Source organism: Halichoerus grypus, chromosome 7, assembly GCF_964656455.1.
Source record: "Halichoerus grypus chromosome 7, mHalGry1.hap1.1, whole genome shotgun sequence".
Lineage (NCBI taxonomy): Eukaryota > Metazoa > Chordata > Mammalia > Carnivora > Phocidae > Halichoerus > Halichoerus grypus.
In genome coordinates, this window is record NC_135718.1 from 101,116,539 (window position 1) to 101,133,743 (window position 17,205).

Here is a 17,205-nt window from a genome sequence, read left to right on the forward strand (position 1 = left end):
TTCTGTCCTTTGAGTTCACTAGTTTTACAAACTCAACATCTCCAATTACTAGCTCAGCTCCTCACATCATGCCTTCCTAAGCTTTCAGAAAATTGAGGGTTCTTTTCTAGAACCTAACAAACAGTCCAGGTGCACAGCCTTTGTTTATATATTCTATAGTTCCAAAGTAACAATAAATAAAAGAACCATTGTTCCTTTAATCTCCCAGAGGTTTCACCTTACAGCTTCGGTGAACAATATCAGTTATTTTTATTTTTTGGAACCAGGACCAGGGACCTCATTCTTGCCCTTCCCTTTCCCTTTCTTCCTCTGCTTCCCCATCCCCTCCCATGTTCTGCTATCCCTACCACACTCAGTGCTTCTCTTCCAGGTTTTATGGGGCACTACACCATGAAATATACAAGGAAAAAGGTATTTTTACTTTAAGACTAATAACTCCTCCCCCTTCCTCAGTTTTTACATCAAAAGACATTGTTAAACGCCATCTTCTACATTTAAAGAACTGCTGGTTCTCTGGGGAAAGGAAGGCAGTTCATTAAGACTAAGACCCCTTAGAACCAAGCATTCAAAGTGAGTAGGGATGATTTGGAACAGTGGATTTCATGCAGAAGGCTTGAGTTCTGGTTCCAACTTCTTTACTTAGCTGTGAGATGTCGAAGAAGTAATTTCTAATCTTCTTGGAATGATTACTGCTACATTTGTAATTGATAGCATTAGACTAATGAACTTCAAGGTCCTTCCTGCTCCAAAATTCACTGACTCCGCTATTTTGAGCATCTTGAATAATCAGGAGAAGAAGCCAGATTTATTATCTTACTATAGCAAAAGTGGTAAAAATAATAAGCATAACTTGTTAATGCGCATCTATGTCTTCTTGTGTTAAGGTGAGGATCCTGACGCACAAACCTTGGCTGGTTCTTCCTACTGAAAAATCCCAAGTATTCAGGGACACTCTTCTGAAGAAACTCTCTCCAGACCCTCTTTCCTGGCAACCATGGAGAAGAGAGTGGCCATTGTCGGAGCTGGTGTCAGTGGCCTGGCTTCCATCTGGTGCTGCCTGGAAGAGGGGTTGGAGCCCACCTGCTTTGAGAGGAGCAACGATGTTGGAGGCCTGTGGAAATTCTCGGTTAGTGGGACATCACTGTGATAACAATAGAAGGGAGATGGGTTCCTCTGTAAATCAAATCTGATTAGTTCTATTCAGACTTGGGAGGTAGGTCACAAAAGCTCCAGATCTGGAAAGTAAAATTTTATCTCTCCCATCATGTTATTATTGTCCAATAACTCAAAACTACTAGCTCATAAAACATTGTTACCTTTGTAACAGAGCCCAGATCTTGAGGCTGTAAAGGGTGCTAATGTCAGTAATTTATAACAAAAACAAAAACAAAAAACATATCACTGCCTTCCCTGTGTAACTGAAAGGATTCTATCCCTGTTCACTGTTGCTCAGAAAACCTAGGAACGTGGGGGTGGGGAAGAAAGAAAGAAAGAAAGAAAGAGAAAAAATTAGAGTCAGAAGTTCTGAGCTATAGTCTCAACCTTAGGTTTTCTGGGAAGATTAATTTTTTCTTTCTTTTTTTTTTCTGGACCTTAAATGCTCATTTGTCAAATGTTGAGGTTGGAGATTAGGTTTCCTCTAATATGCCTTCCAATTGTAATGGGATGTGATTCTATAATTAACTCATGTCTATTGCAAAGACATTGTAAGTTATGATAAATAATGATTGCGTGTGTTATGTGTGTGGTTATTGAATACTCTGCAAACCCCAAAACCAGAGAGAAAAATGATTGTCTTTGCCATTCAGTCTCATTGTTGGACAAATGATATAATCAGAAAATATTCATTATAAAAACAATTTTTAAATTTTGAAAGCCAGGTTGGGAAAACTTCTATCCTTTCTGTCCTGAATTTCCCAGCCATTGTGATTGAATGTAGATGATACATATTTGACATGAAGATATTATATCCACACCATTCGCCTTGTAACCAAATTCTGTCTTGGTCTCAGTACTTGCCCAAACCACAACAACATGTTGCTCTAATAGAACATATCAGTGCTAACTTAAGACATATTTATATTCATCTCAAGAGGTTTTTTTTTTTTTTTAAGTGAGAGGTCTTATAATCCTGAATGTATCATATGAGATATAAGATCATTTCCATTAGGAAATAACCAATAGTTATTTTTTTTAAGGATGCGATTTTCTTTACTTACATTTGTTCAGGGAGATGTGGCCAGATTAGCCTAAATCATGAAATTGTTCTCTATGATCTCATCAGCAACAATTAAATGCTGCTTGAACACCTATTTTGGCAGAGTTTTGTGCCAGGTACTGAGGTGAAAAATATGTGACATAATTATTCTACATAAACGGTTTCCAATCCTTTTGGTGAAGGATCCATGATCCTTTGATAGAAAATGCACAAAAATTCCTTTGATGGCAAAATCTTTCCTGAAGTCATATGGTCAGAAAACATGAGTTGAATTTGACATTAGGCTAGTTATAATCTTTATTTGTCCCACTTTGTGTTTCACTGCAGAAATGTTCTTGCGTTTGATTATAGGGTGCTGTCCCAGATCTCACTAGAAGTGTTATGGAGAAAAATCCAAAAATCTACAAATTTCAAAATATTTCTAGCCCTAAGAATTTCAAATAAGAGGTTATAGAACTGTGCAACAATGAGATAGCCTTTCGTGATTGTCAACTTAATGAACAAGTGCCTTGAGATTTAGAAGAGGGCGGGGCAGGGCGGTGGTGGGGGGGGGGGGGAGGTTGCTACCGAAATGTTAGCAGGCCAAAGGAAACTTCCTGCAAGGAGAGCACTTAGCTGAGACTTGAAGGATGTTCTCAGACAAGGAAAGTAGAGGACTATTACGTGACACAACTCCAGAGAGGGCCGTTCCCACTGTAGTCTGTGAATGGCACCCCATAGACAGTCACCAAGGCTGGTGGGGGAGGTTTCTAGGTAGGAGTGACAAGCATGAAAGGCACAGAGGATGCAGTGAGCATGGTATATCCAGGGATCTGTAAGTTAACCAATGCAACCAGATCACAAATTTTATTTAAGGAAGCAATAGATGACAGATCAGTAAAATGCAAAGTCAGACTCTGAGTTATCCACAAGACGGGATATTTCTTTCCCATCAGGTGACTGGTTATAAGCAGAATTATACTCCATGGCCCCATGGGCTTGTAAACACATAAAAAGACTCTAAAGTTTAGTCCCCTCCATACACTGCACCCCTTTCTTCTTTTCGAAGAAAAGGTGCTTGGTACATACAATCTATTCTCAGAAAGGGATTTTTGAAAAATATGTTACATAAGCTTTTATCTTACAAGTCCTGTTAGGCAGAAGGTATTCTGAAAGAAAGAAACGTGGTAATTCTGAACTTTTCACCATGTGCTTTTTCTGCAAAATGGAAACCAAATGAGGTTTAAACACTAGCAGGCTGAATGTGAACATGTTTTAAGTTTCTTATACTCCAATATTAAGACCTCGTGTCCTCAAAAGACTTTCATGCTGCTGCTATACAAAAGGGGAAAACAATGGAACCAGAACTATCTGGACTTTTGTTCCACTCACTCAACAAATACATTGGGAGTACACTATGTATAGGATACGATGTTAGGTTATGGCTCAGATAAGATGTACGGCAGGCAGCCAGCATCTTTAAACCAGAGAAAACAAGTCTTAGATTAACTATAATATACATGAATATGCGATTAGGGCAGTAAAAATGATCAGAGGTTGGTAGAGGTGGGGTCAGGACGACTTCCGGTTGATAAGAAAGAGGCAAGGAAAGGCATGATGGAGGGAGCGACTTTTGAGTTGGTCCTTGAGAGTATATTTGGACAAGTAGAAATGGGATTGATAAGCAGAGATGGAATCTGAAAGAAGATCAAGACAGACTGCTGCCATGCATGCACAACATTCTCGAATTAGCCTCTGACCTCGCCCTCCAGTTGCTGAGGTTCTAGTGGGGAAGATGAGACATGGACACAGTTATAACCCAAGACAGGCCGTGGTACTGTGACCACAGCTGCTTGGATCTCTGGGTCTAGGGCAAGCTCTCTCAGCCAGTGGCAGAGTCTGAGCTTAACTTCCTCCTTACCCGTTCAAAACACACCACATGCTGAAATTGAAAATATGAGCTCTCTGAAGCAATTGTCTGTTGTTATATAATACATCTGTTTTCCTTTGTGTGTAGAACAGCCCTTTAGGGAAAATTCCAAGGAGCTATAAGGGTACATATTCTTCCTCCTCCTGTTATGATTGGCTGGGGTCAAGAGGCAAAAGAGCAGAGATTCATTCATGATGGAAATAATCCAAGGTCTTATCCTCTGTTTCCCAAAGCAGTCTTAGATTTTTTTTAACCAGTCCCCTGCCTGGAGCTCAAGCCTCCCTCCCTTCAAAGCACAGCTGAGAAACCTCCCTCCCACTTCTCCTTCTCACAACCACCAACAAAAGGTATGGCTGTGGGTGAATGGGAAAGACTGAAGCTTGAAAATCTGCCAGGCATGAGCCATCACCCTTTTTCTGACCTTAGCAGAAATTTCAAAGTGAGGCTTAAAGAAAGTTAAAATCTCTGAGCCTGGTTATTTATGAGAAACATAGCAACCATGACTAGAGGAAGTTTTATTTTCAAACTGAGGCCTCAGGCAGCCCCACCCCACACACAAGCCTCTCAGTCCTTTCCAGAATTTTTTGTCTATAGCTTCCTGAGGTCAGTATGGGGCTGGAGGGAGATAGGTATCTTGAATCCAGCAGCAACATGTCATTCCAACCCTTCCCCACATTTCAGAGAGCTGCCTTTGGGTTTGGGGGAAGCAGAGGCTGCCAGATTTTTAATGTACTTTCAAGCCAGCACATTGTGTGAACTTTTATCCTGTCCTTAAAACAGAGAGGAAATGTTTGTTTTCCATTTAGCCTTCAACTACTTCTCAAAAAGAAGCCACTTTTCAATGATGTGGCTTCATGATGGAGTGGAAAGATTTACTACAAGTTCTGAGGCTTCTGGTTTCCTGTGTCTGTTTGGTGAGGGGTGAGGAAACCTAACTGGTGATTCAGGATCTCCTCAAGCACAGAGTTCATTTCTAATAGAGCAGTGGTTCTCAGAGTGTGGTTCCTAAACCAGCACCTTGAGCATTGCCTGGAACTGTAGGAAATGCAGATTCTCAGACCCCAGCCCAGGCACACTGAATCAGACATTCTGCAGGTAGGGCCCAGGAATCTGTGATCTAAGGGGCCCTTCAGCTGATTCTGACTAGGCCAAATAAATAAACCCTCCACTTCAAGAGAAGATTCAGTTGCGGGTAAAGCATTCACTGACTGCCATATAGCCGAACAAAGAGACTAAACACTGCCGCCTCCTTTGGACCACTTAGCTGTGTTTTTTTTTAACATGAATATGACATCAGAACCAGTTGCTGTGATTGAAAAAAGAAAGAACACTCTACGGGACTATAAACACAGAACTAATGTGGGGGTAATTCGAGTAAGAGAGCTAAGGTGTAGGGCCCCAGCTCTGGGCAGGGGGCCATGCTAAGGGCTTTCTTTTCCACATCTTTACAGAGAGCTATGAATTGTTTTAGTGTCTTTTTTTTTTTTCTTACATATTAAAAAGGTTTCAGTTGACCTAAAATTGAATATTCGCTGAAGGGAACGTCATTCTTGGCTTCCTTTTTAAGCTTTATTCTTCTTCCTAGAACCATGCAGAAGAAGGCAGAGCCAGCATTTACCAGTCTGTATTCACCAACTCTTCCAAAGAGATGATGTGCTTTCCAGACTTCCCTTATCCTGTTGATTACCCCAACTATATGCACCACAGCAAACTCCAGGAATACATAAGGACATTTGCTCAAAAGAAGAATCTTTTAAGATATATACAGTTTGAGGTAAGGGCCTTATAACTGATGCTGTTGAGATCAGTATGTTTATCGGTTGGGGGGGGTGGGGAGCACATTGCCCCTGTTTCTGTTCTAGAAATCAGAGCCAAATATTTGGATAGCTCACCAATCAAATGTTGTTTTGGATTATAAAGTATTCGTGTATTGTTTTTTTTCCCTAAACGTGTTCTCCATTAGTCTCTGAGAGCTTTTAGAATACAATAGAAAATATTAGAGAAGCCTATACCATCATAGTGTACATTCCACCCTCATACTGTCATGTTTTAGAAACAATCCCAAATTCTCTAGTCCATATTTAGACTTCTTGAGTTCAATGCCAATGAGCTGTAGTTCAAGAAGCCATGGCATTCTTTAGAAATTCTGCCATTATGAGAGTAAAATTTTAAATGAATGACTAACATAGTCATTGCTCTCATCCTTTGCCCACTTAGTTCCTTAGATTAGGAGACTTAGCAGTTATAGCAGAGATGACTTGGCTCCATAAATAACAATAATATTTCACATTTGTTTAGAATTCTTAATCTCAATTCATTACTGTTAAATACAAAGCATATATATGTAGTGAGAAAAATAATCAACAAAATTATGAATTAGGATTATATTTAATATAATTTCCTTTATTTATTATTATTTTATTTATTATATTTAATATAATTTTACATATATTTACATAATAGTCATACTATGGAAGTGGCTAATATTTCCAAGGGAGAGTATCTGTACATTGCAAAGGAGAAATAAAGATTGATAACCTTAAGATATTCCCATATTTATGGAATTGATAGAAAATGGGGTCAGAGAGAAAGAAGCCGGGAATGTCAGTTGAGGGTGGTAGTAAGCAAATAAGATGGCATCTTTCACAAGAATATTCAGTGTAATTTACCCCAAATCTACTAACTAGAGGTCAAAAAAAGTAAATATGCCCCACTGGGTAATTTCTCTTGGGAGATCTGAAGAATCACTATGACTCCCTACTTTAATGTTTTCCCATATATTTCTCAATGATCAGGGAGTTCATGACAATTATTTCCTCTACAGAAACACTGTGAGAAAATTAAAACCCATAGAATTGTAAATAGAAGGAATTTCTTTCTGGTTTTCTTTAAGACCCTGGTTTCTAGTATAAAGAAATGTCCCAACTTCTTAGTCACTGGACAATGGGAAGTTGTTTCAGAAAAGGATGGGAAACAGGAATCTGCTATTTTTGATGCTGTAATGATTTGTTCAGGACATCATGTATACCCCAATCTACCAACTGATTCCTTTCCTGGTAAGTTTGGAAAATATACAATAGTCTGGGGACATATACAAATGTCAAGGGTTGAACTAGATCTTTCCATAGATTGTATATAATAATTTTTCTTAAGGTTCCAAAGATTTCAAAACAAAATTTTGAAGTCTGATGATACGTGAAATATAGCAGTAATTGGCCTCCTGAACTCTTATGCTAAAAGAATCAAGGACCTGCAAGTCAGAGATCAGATGAAGACCTGTAGAGGAAAGGTTTGTGTAGAGGAAGGGTTTTTAAAAGTCATCTATAGGCACATTTTGCAAATTCACTTTAGAAATTTCAGTGTGTGTGTGTGTGTGTGTGTGTGTTTTAGTGGCATACTCCATTACTAAACAAAATGCCAAACATCAAATAAATACAATACACAAGCAACCATCCTTTCTCCTTCCTTCCTTCTTTCTTTGCAACAGGAACACATGTCCACTATAAAATATTAGACTTCCCATCTGCAAGCATGCTGTTCATAGGCCAAGATAATTAAAAGAGTAAGATTCAGGAAGAAAAGAAGATTGAAAGCATGAAGGTTTTAAGAGGCAGTATATTTAGGGGTTCTGAATGTAGCCTTAGAACACTCGGGCTCAACCTCTTATTCCACTAGTTCCTTACCATGTGACCTTAGACGAGTCACTTAATTTCTTTGTCTTGATTTCCTTGTCTTTTAAAATAGGGATACTAGTATCTGCCATTCAGAGATGTTATCAAGATTAAATGTTAAACTGTAAATCCTTTAGCAGAGGGCCTAGCCCACAGTAAGTACTCAATAAATATTAGCTATGATTACTATCAAAATATGAGTTCCCATACTGCAGGTTTCTTAAGGCACTGTAAGTACTTAGTTGGGGGTTTATTGTCAAAAACCACTAAAAGGATAAATGCATTTCAACTAGGAAACTTTGTTTTAAAAATTAAGACTGATAATAGGAATTTTTTAAAAAATGAAAACAGTGAGTCTTCATCATTTCTCCTGAAAATCAACTCAAACCACTCCTCATGTTCCACTTAGGCCTACATCAGTTTCAAGGCCACTACCTCCACAGCAGGGACTATAAGGACCCAGAAGCCTTCAAGGGGAAGAGGGTCCTTGTGATCGGCCTGGGGAACTCAGGATCTGACATAGCTGCGGAGCTTAGTCCTCTGGCTGCACAGGTATACTCTGAGAAACAAAGCTGGGGTATAGCTATGCTCTAAAATCAAAGCTTAGGCTCTGCAGCTCGTGTTTGCCATGTCATAAGACAAGGGATCCACCTATTGCATAGGCCCATTGAATCAAGGAGGACTTAAGACATTCTCCCTGTGAATCAAGGTAATGTGGCCCAGGTTGGCAAGGAAGTACATTCTGCCGGACCCAGAGGTAAGTGTACGTGTGTATATATGTATATATAAGAGTGCATTTTTTGTTTTAATTTTGTGTTCTGATCACTTCTAAGCAAACTGTTGCTAGTCGGGATCCACCTTTATTTATATAACAGTATTTCTTATCACCTACCATACAAAAGGCATTGTGCTTATCATTCCGAAAGTCTGGAAGACATGTATGATTTGGTTCTTACTGTCATTTATCCACTCAAAAGCCAGTGCTCAACAAACACTGGGCACATGTTATATGCCAGAACTATGTCCGACTAGAAATAAACACAGAAGTAAGTCAGAATACTTCTTGACTTCCAGGAGCAGTCAGTGGGTGGAGGTGAGATGACAGGCACGAAAGGAGGTAATAAAAATGCCACACATTAGGTGTGGAGATGGCAGCACCATAAAAAGAGAACCTAGCTTAGCCTGGATGAAGTCAAAGAAGGCTTCCCAAAGGACTCTAAGCTAAATCATCCATGACCAATAGACCCTGAAGAACTTATTTTTAAGGAAATACATGTTCAATAAACAAATTCTTAAGTGGATGTAAATAAAACTTAAGGAATTTTTTGGAGTTCAATTCCCTTGGGTTGTCACAAAAGTGGCATAATAGACAAGCAGCTGGGCTTGTCTCAGAGCTGACACAGCTGCCTGGTTTGGGTGCCTAGCAGAGGTCATGGAGTGGGTATGTAAGAAGGACTGGAAGAGACTTCAGACAGAGAACTGAATTAACTCTTTGGCATCTCTTCAGCCTAATTTCAGGTAGAGATTTAGCTACATTTCTTCCACCCAATCCAGCAACTACCACCATCCACTACCACTGAGGCTCTGGACTGGCTGGTACCCACCAGTCCTACCATCGATGTCTCTGACTCTGTGAAGATTAGGCCCATCACAACTGAATACACAGCCCTCTTGTTCCAAGATGACAGGTTCTCATTATTTCAACAACTGTTCACTACCCCCGTGGGGTATAGAGGCAGAGTAGTTCTGTCTCCACCTAGTTTCAGTCATGGTCTATTCATCTTGACCCAACTCTTTAAAAATGCTTCTGCCTGGATATTGAGGGAAATGTATGGAGATGTTCACAGAACATGTCCATTGTGTCATATCTGCTTCTTTCTTACAGAGTGATATTGAAATCCATGTTGCCTTCCCCACCAGGTCATTATCAGCAGCAGAAGTGGTTCCTGGGTCATGAGCAGGGTTTGGATGATGGCTATCCTTGGGACATGGTGTATGTGACCCATTTTGCAACCTTCCTCCGAATGCCCTTCCTTCATTTGTCTCTGACTGGTTATATGTCAGGAAGATGAACACATGGTTTAAGCATGAGAACTACGGCCTGATGCCTTTAAATGAGTACTACAAGTAACTCCTATTTTATCATCCAAAAAAGTGGGGCACTAGTTTCAGTGGAAATTTTTCTCTCTAGGTCTAACTTTAATCAGCTCACTGAGGTTATTGGGATTAAACTGACGACTGCATAACTGACACAGTATACTCAGAGATCATGCATGTGGTGAAAATCTTACTGAAATGACTCTAGTGGGGAAACGTATATGGGAAAATACAAAATGGCAAAGGAGCAGACGGCTAGATACCCCTGACATGCAAGATTCATTTATGGTAGCTACAAGCTATAGCATAGAATTTTGAAGGCTGAGCCAATTCATGAATTGTCCTTTTGTGGAATATCTTATCCATGTTTTGGGTGAATGGGGATAGCAATAATAATAGCTACTCCCCAAGACTATCGTGGTATGCAGTAAGATAAAAAATTAAGGCATTTTGTAAACTATAAAGCTTTACAAATATTGGTTCTTATTAATCTTAAATTTTCCAATATGCTTCTAAAGAGCAATGAACAAAGTAGTGTTAATCAACATGTCTCAGAAAGCAGAAAATCTCGAAATGAAAGTGCACACTTCCTTAACCACAGAGTCTGGGATTTTAGCAGGACAGTCAGGATGCATGGAACATGTAAAACAATGAAGATTCATGGGCGCCTGGGTGGCTCAGTTGGTTAAGCGACTGCCTTCAGCTCAGGTCATGATCCTGGAGTCCCTGGATCGAGTCCCGCATCGGGCTTCCTGCTCGGCGGGGAGTCTGCTTCTCCCTCTGACCCTCCCCCCTCTCATGTGCTTGCTCTCTCTCATTCTCTCTCTCTCAAATAAATAAATAAATAAAATCTTAAAAAAAAAAAATGAAGATTCACAAAACTGATGTAGCCTTTAAAATTAATATTTGTTTATATACTTCTGTATAGAGACAGAGCCCAACACCTACTAACTAGAAAGGCATTCTAGGGGCACCTGGGTGGCTCAGTCAGTGAAGCATCTGACTCTTGATTTCAACTCAGGTCATGGTCTCAGGGTCGTGAGGTCAAGCCCCGTGTCCGGCTCCATGTGGGCATGGAGCATGCTTAAGATTCTCTCTCTCTCTCTCTCTCTCTCTCTCTCTCCTTCTGCCCCTCTGCCCCTCCTACCCCACTCACATGCTCCCTCTCTTAAAAAAAAAAAAAAAAAAAAAAAGGAAAGAAAGAAAGGAAGAAAGAGAGAAAAAAAGAAAAGCATTCTTGGCAGAAGAATCAGTATATCAATAAAAAAACTATTAAAGTGGGTAAGACAAGAAAGGACTCACTAAGAAATTTCATCTTGGCCCATGCTAACAAAAATGTTTCATTCTGGGGGCACCTGGCTGTCTCAGTCAATAGAGCATGCAATCTCAGGATTGTGAGTTCAAGCCCCATGTTGAGTGTAGAGGTTACTTAAAAATAAAATCTTTAAAAAAATGCTTCATTGTGTTTAGAGAATCAGATAAGGAAAAACAAGAGGAAACTGTAAATTGGAATAGCAAATGCCAGGTTTAGGAGCCAGACCCTCACTCCACAGCATTTATCCTACCTAGTCTGGCAGACCGCTACATCCTTAAAGAAAAAAAAAATGTTGATTTCATGCATTGAAAATTATGTTTAATGTAACAAAAGCTCCAAAACCTGAGCTGATTAAGACTTTTTGTCTTCTAAGAGCAACTGCAAATGATATTCTGGCTTTGCCCTTTAGACAATTGAAACATACATTTGGAAATCCATTCATTCCAAGAATGAAGCTCCCTCTTAGAAAAGGTTCCAATTACTCTAAGGTATTGATGACACCTTCTCACTCATCCCTTGGGTAGGGGGCAGGGGGAGAAAAACAGGTTTTATTGTGACCTACTTTTTGTCACCTTATAAAGCAAAAGAAGAGGTAGCAGAATTATAGACATAGAGAATGGTGTGGAAGTATATAGACAGATTCTAAGATTTATAAACTTTCTGAGTGCTTCAGATACTTGGAGTAAATTCCAAAATCCCTGAATCCTAGAATTTTGTCAATCAAAGTAAAGGAAACCAAACATGGCAATAAAGCAGCTCACCATGCAAATTTGATTTTCTCATAGAAGACCTCATTTATAATAATAGTTCACTTATAACAATGATGCTTGCAAGTGGCAGACACTGTTTTAAGTGCTTTACAGGTAATGTTCATTTAATCCTCACAACAACAGTATGAGGTAGATTCTATCACTATCCCCATTTTATACATAAGGAAACAAATACAGAGAAGTAGCCGCTCGTGAGAGACGGGGGTAGATTATAAATTTGGGCCATCTGGTTCCAGATTCTGCACTCTGAACCACTGATTATGTCTAGGAATTAGTCTTATTCTCATCTATTTGGTGAATCACCAAATCGTATAAGTACTCATAGGGAAATCTTCAAGCTTCAAAAGGCCAAAAGAGGCAGCTCAGACAGAAATTCTTTTTTTTTAAGATTTTATTTATTTATTTGAGAGAGAGAGAGCATGAGCAGGGGATAAGGCAGAGGGAGAAGCAGACTCCCCACTGAGCAGGGAGCCTGATGTGGGGTTCTATCCCAGGACCCTGGGATCATGACCTAAGCTGAAGGCAGACGCTTAATTGACTGAGCCACCCAGAATTTAAGGATTGTTGCAGACAATAGGAAAAAAAAACTGCCACAAAATGAGAGCTCAGTAGTCCTCATGCTAATGTTTAACTCCTCAAATTTGGTTCCAGTGCTATGAACTATTGCAGATATTTCTTGGAATTGAGGTATGTTACAGCAAGAGCCTTTGTATCTTGTTTCTGAACAGTCCCCTGAGGAAAGAGCCTGTGTTCAATGACGAGCTCCCATCCCGCATCCTATGTGGCACTGTGTCCATCAAGCCCAGTGTGAAGGAGTTTACAGAGACCTCAGCTGTGTTTGAGGATGGGACCATGTTTGAGGCCATCGACTCCATCATCTTTGCAACAGGCTATAGTTACGCCTACCCCTTCCTTGATGACTCCGTCATCAAAAGCAGAAACAGTGAGGTCACCTTGTTTAAAGGCATCTTTCCCCCAAAAATGGAGAAGCCAACCTTGGCTGTGATTGGCCTTGTCCAGTCCCTTGGGGCTGCCATCCCCACAGCTGACTTGCAGGCTCGCTGGGCTGCTAAAGGGTTTGCAAGTAGGTGGACCATTCTGTCTTTTATCCATTTAGTCAATGAGCATTTATTGAGCACCTACTATATGCCAAGTACTGTGCTAGGTGCTAGGAATATAAAGGGAACAAGACATACTCTTTGACCTTACCCAGTCTAAAACAGAGCCAGGGGAATGTTACAATAGGGGAAGTCTTAGGGTGTTCTGTAAGGGAATATAAAACAGAGGCAAGGAGTGGTAAGAAATAGAGAAAGGGACTAGAGCACAGAGGGCCTTAAGAGCTGTGTTAACAGAGCTTAGACTTCTCATACAGAAATTGGAGGGACTTTGCAAGGCTTTAAGCAAGAGAAAAACAGCAATAGGTAGAGGCAATGTAAGATACACTGTGAAGGTTAGAAGGGCCCTGGAGGATGTTGCAGGCAATGCTAGAGATCTTACTGGTGTCAAACTGTCAGAACAGCAATGTCAGGCCACACCCACTCTATCGACAATCTTCTCCTCCTCCCTCCACTCTAGACCCCATGGTCTCCAGTGGCTACAAGTGTGCTTTTGTGAGGAAATCAAGAATATGAGGATTACATGAAGAAAGGCAATGTCTCAAATATATTGATTTAATTTACATCAATCATACCGATCATCCTTATTACTTAAAGTGTCTTTTTATTCAAGGGTTCAAAAACCTTGGCCAATATAGGTATACTTCACCTAACATATTGTCCATAAAAACTTAGACTATAAGTAATGAAGAAAATGTTACAATCATAGACTGTATGTTTTCTAAAAATGTCGTGGATAAATAAGCTATTTCAAGTGTACCACAAAGGACCATTATTTAAATAAACCCTGTCATGCAATCTTTTATAAGGGTGTTTTCTGTAAAATACTTCTATCGTGTTTTTCTCTTAAAGGCACAACAGTGCCAAACACCTGGGGTTTTAGAAAAAAATTGGCTACAATTCATAAACCCAAGAAATTTACATGAAACAAAAGGTATCATTTATTCATCCATCAAATACTTATTGAGCACTACTATGTGCCACACTCTGTCTTGGCACTTCAGACACAACATCAAACAAAGCGGACAAAAATTTTAGCAAACATCTGACCACTAGGTACTTCCAGGCTAGGTAAGATGCTACCAATGACTAGAAAGTGTTCTGCATCATGAATGTCATAATAGCTTTCTACCACTGTTACAAAGGCAAAAGAGCTACACTCAGTAATCAGATGACCCCTCCACAGTAATCAGATGACCCCTCCACTGCAGAACACTGACAATTTTCTGATGCCCCTTAAGGTCCCCTCTGGCTGCAGGCTGATGCTGGAAAACTCATGCTTCTTTCCATTGTTCCATTTTAATTGCCATGTCCCTCAGAGTGAACTATTTTACCAGATTATTTCTTGAAAAAATTATTAATAAGAGGATGCAAATCAGAAATACAAAGAAACTGTTAAGCTATTATGTGCATGAGGTGCATCTCAGGCATGTTGAGGATTAGACCTTGCATGACATCACAGAAATATGAGGTTGGGTGATTTGAAGTCACAAACTTCTCTGCGGTCACTATCTCACTGCAGGCCAGCTTTGCCATTCACAGAGGGGGTTCATTGCCTTCTCAAGTCTTTATTTCTGTAAATTGTTATTCTACTAAAGATACCAAAGGCAGCTTCTCTTGATACAAAATCTTTTAGCGACATAGTTCATAAATACTAAGAAAAATTCATCATGTGTCATTATGTATTTCTGATTTTTTCATCTTTTTCAATATTTCTTTCTTCATTTCTTTTCTAGAATCATGTACCTTGCCAACTACAAGTGAAATGATGGATGATATTGATGAGAAAATGGGAAAGAAACTCAAGTGGTAAGAGATTGTACTTGCTAATGAAACAAATCCTGTTTTTCCTTTACATGTAGGAAAACATTTATATATTTTATAATATTTTTGCTAGTCAAAGTTCACATTTTTGGAACACTTGCTATGATCAAGCAGTATTCTATAGAAAATAATAGTCATTACACGTCACCTGTAGTGTAGACCAAACTACACTCTAGAGTACAGTTTCTCAAATGGAGGTGATTTTGATCCCCAGGGGACATTTTGCAAAGTTCAGAGATATTTTTGGTTGTTGCAAGTATAGAGGGCATACTATTGGCATCTAATGTGTAGAAATTAGGATACTGCTAAACATCCTACATTGCAGAGGACAGGCCTCCTAAACAAAGAATTATCCAGCTCAAATGTCTCCAAGAAGTCCTTTCCATCAGCCACGTGTCCACCAGCAAGTTAACTAGCTGGGAACCGAGCACTGTAATAAGAAAACCAAATGAAGAACTAAACTGAGTTCACCTGCCCTGGTATTTTCTTCTAAAAGAATATTCACTTCTGATTCATCCAAACACGGGTTCTCAAGTACACCATAAATGGGATTGGAAGAAAGTCATTTAAGTGGCTAGACATCAGATATTTAAATGTAATTTTTATGTTAATTACTTCTATATAAGTAAATCTTTTTCAAATTATATATTAAAATCTGTTGAAAGAATAATTAGATAATGAATCCCATTCAGATGGATAGGCGACTGTATAAGAAGTTTCTTTCCTCTTTCAAGCTCTAACACATCATTCACTGAGTGCTGCCAGGTAGTTGCTGGCGAAGGATCTAGAGAAGAGAAGACTTGGAACTTTCAGACTCAACAAAACCTCCCCTGCATCTCATCCAGTTCACAGGACAGCTCTGTGAAGTGGGCACCCTTGTGTGCTTGCAATTCACACAGCTCACTCACCATCCTTTATATTACAGGCCAGTAGGAATAAGGAGGAGGAAGAAGAGAAGCCCCAAAGTCAACCTCATTTCTTAAATGGTAGACTGTTCTTCAGGGCTCATAAAAGTAAATGAGGCCATGCCCCAAAATCTAACACTGGAGCAGATCCTAAGCAATGTTATGTAAAGAATAACCATGTGTTAAAAAGTAAACTAAGTTAATCAGTCATCTGGACACATGAAGGTCAGTTCTCTCCAGGCCAGAAGCAGAAGACCAAAATAACATCAAACTTAGATAGAGATTAGGAAGTAGAAAAAAAATCAACTCATTTATAGCCAAAGTACAAATGATAAATTCAATGCTGTGGAGAAAGAAGAGTGGGATAGTTTTGGAGGTGCTGACCAAAATGCTACTTTTCTGAGGTAGAAAGTAAGAAATCAGTTCTTGGTTTATAACTGTGACACTCATTCCAATATGTTCTTTTCTTTCCTCAGGTTTGGCCAGAGCCAGACTTTGCAGACAGATTACATCATGTACATGGATGAGCTGGGCTCCTTCATAGGGGCCAAGCCTAACATACCATGGCTTTTCCTGACTGATCCCCAGCTGGCCCTGGAGGTGTTCTTTGGTCCTTGCAGCCCATACCAGTTTCGACTGATGGGACCAGGGAAGTGGGATGGGGCCAGAAATGCCATCCTGACCCAGTGGGATAGGACAGTAAAGCCAACCAGGACAAGAGCTGTCAGTGAAGCTCAGAGACCCCGACACTTTCACAATTTACTCAAAATGCTTTCATTCCCAGTGCTTTTGCTGGCTGTTTGGCTTACATTTTATTAATGAGAAAGTCCTTTACATCTCAGAGTTTAGCCTAGAAGTTTAATCACAGATATGTATGTAGTTTAACACTAGATATATACACATATGCATACATAAAATCTCAGAGCTACTCTTTCCCTTCCTGCAAATGTAAAAATGAATTCTGGCCCATTTAACTCAAAGTCTAAATAAAATGGAAACTACTCAGCCTCTCCCTTTCTGATGAAAATCTATACTCTAAAAAGGTTTTTGCATGCTGAATTGGCAAGTTTGGAGGTGCTTGAGATAAGGAAGAAGTAGGGTGAAGGGGAGTGAGCACAGATTTGCAGGACGAACAAAGTTTAGTAAATTTCTTAAGGGTGTTTTATCATGGGGAGAAATGACAACACAACAATGTTGAATCTTCTAACCCATGACACAGTATATCTCTTCATTTACTTAGATCTTCTTTAATTGCTCTCAGCAGTGTTTTGTAGTTTTTCGTGTATAGTTCTTACCCATCTTCTGTCAGATTTATCCTATGTCATATTTTTGGATGTTATTACAAATGGTAGTTAAACATTTTTTAATTTCCTATTGTCTA

General features: G+C 39.5%; 1 protein-coding gene across 1 annotated transcript; it reads left to right on the top strand.

The window, feature by feature from the left end:
- The first annotated feature begins 994 nt into the window (after positions 1-994).
- LOC118528232 (putative dimethylaniline monooxygenase [N-oxide-forming] 6) lies at positions 995-16,643 on the top strand. Its single transcript, XM_036080519.2, is given in 10 exon segments — positions 995-1,126; positions 5,713-5,901; positions 7,021-7,183; positions 8,208-8,350; positions 9,719-9,764; positions 9,767-9,817; positions 9,820-9,916; positions 12,709-13,064; positions 14,832-14,904; positions 16,301-16,643. Coding segments are annotated over 10 exon segments (1,593 nt in total).
- The last annotated feature ends 562 nt before the right edge of the window (positions 16,644-17,205 follow it).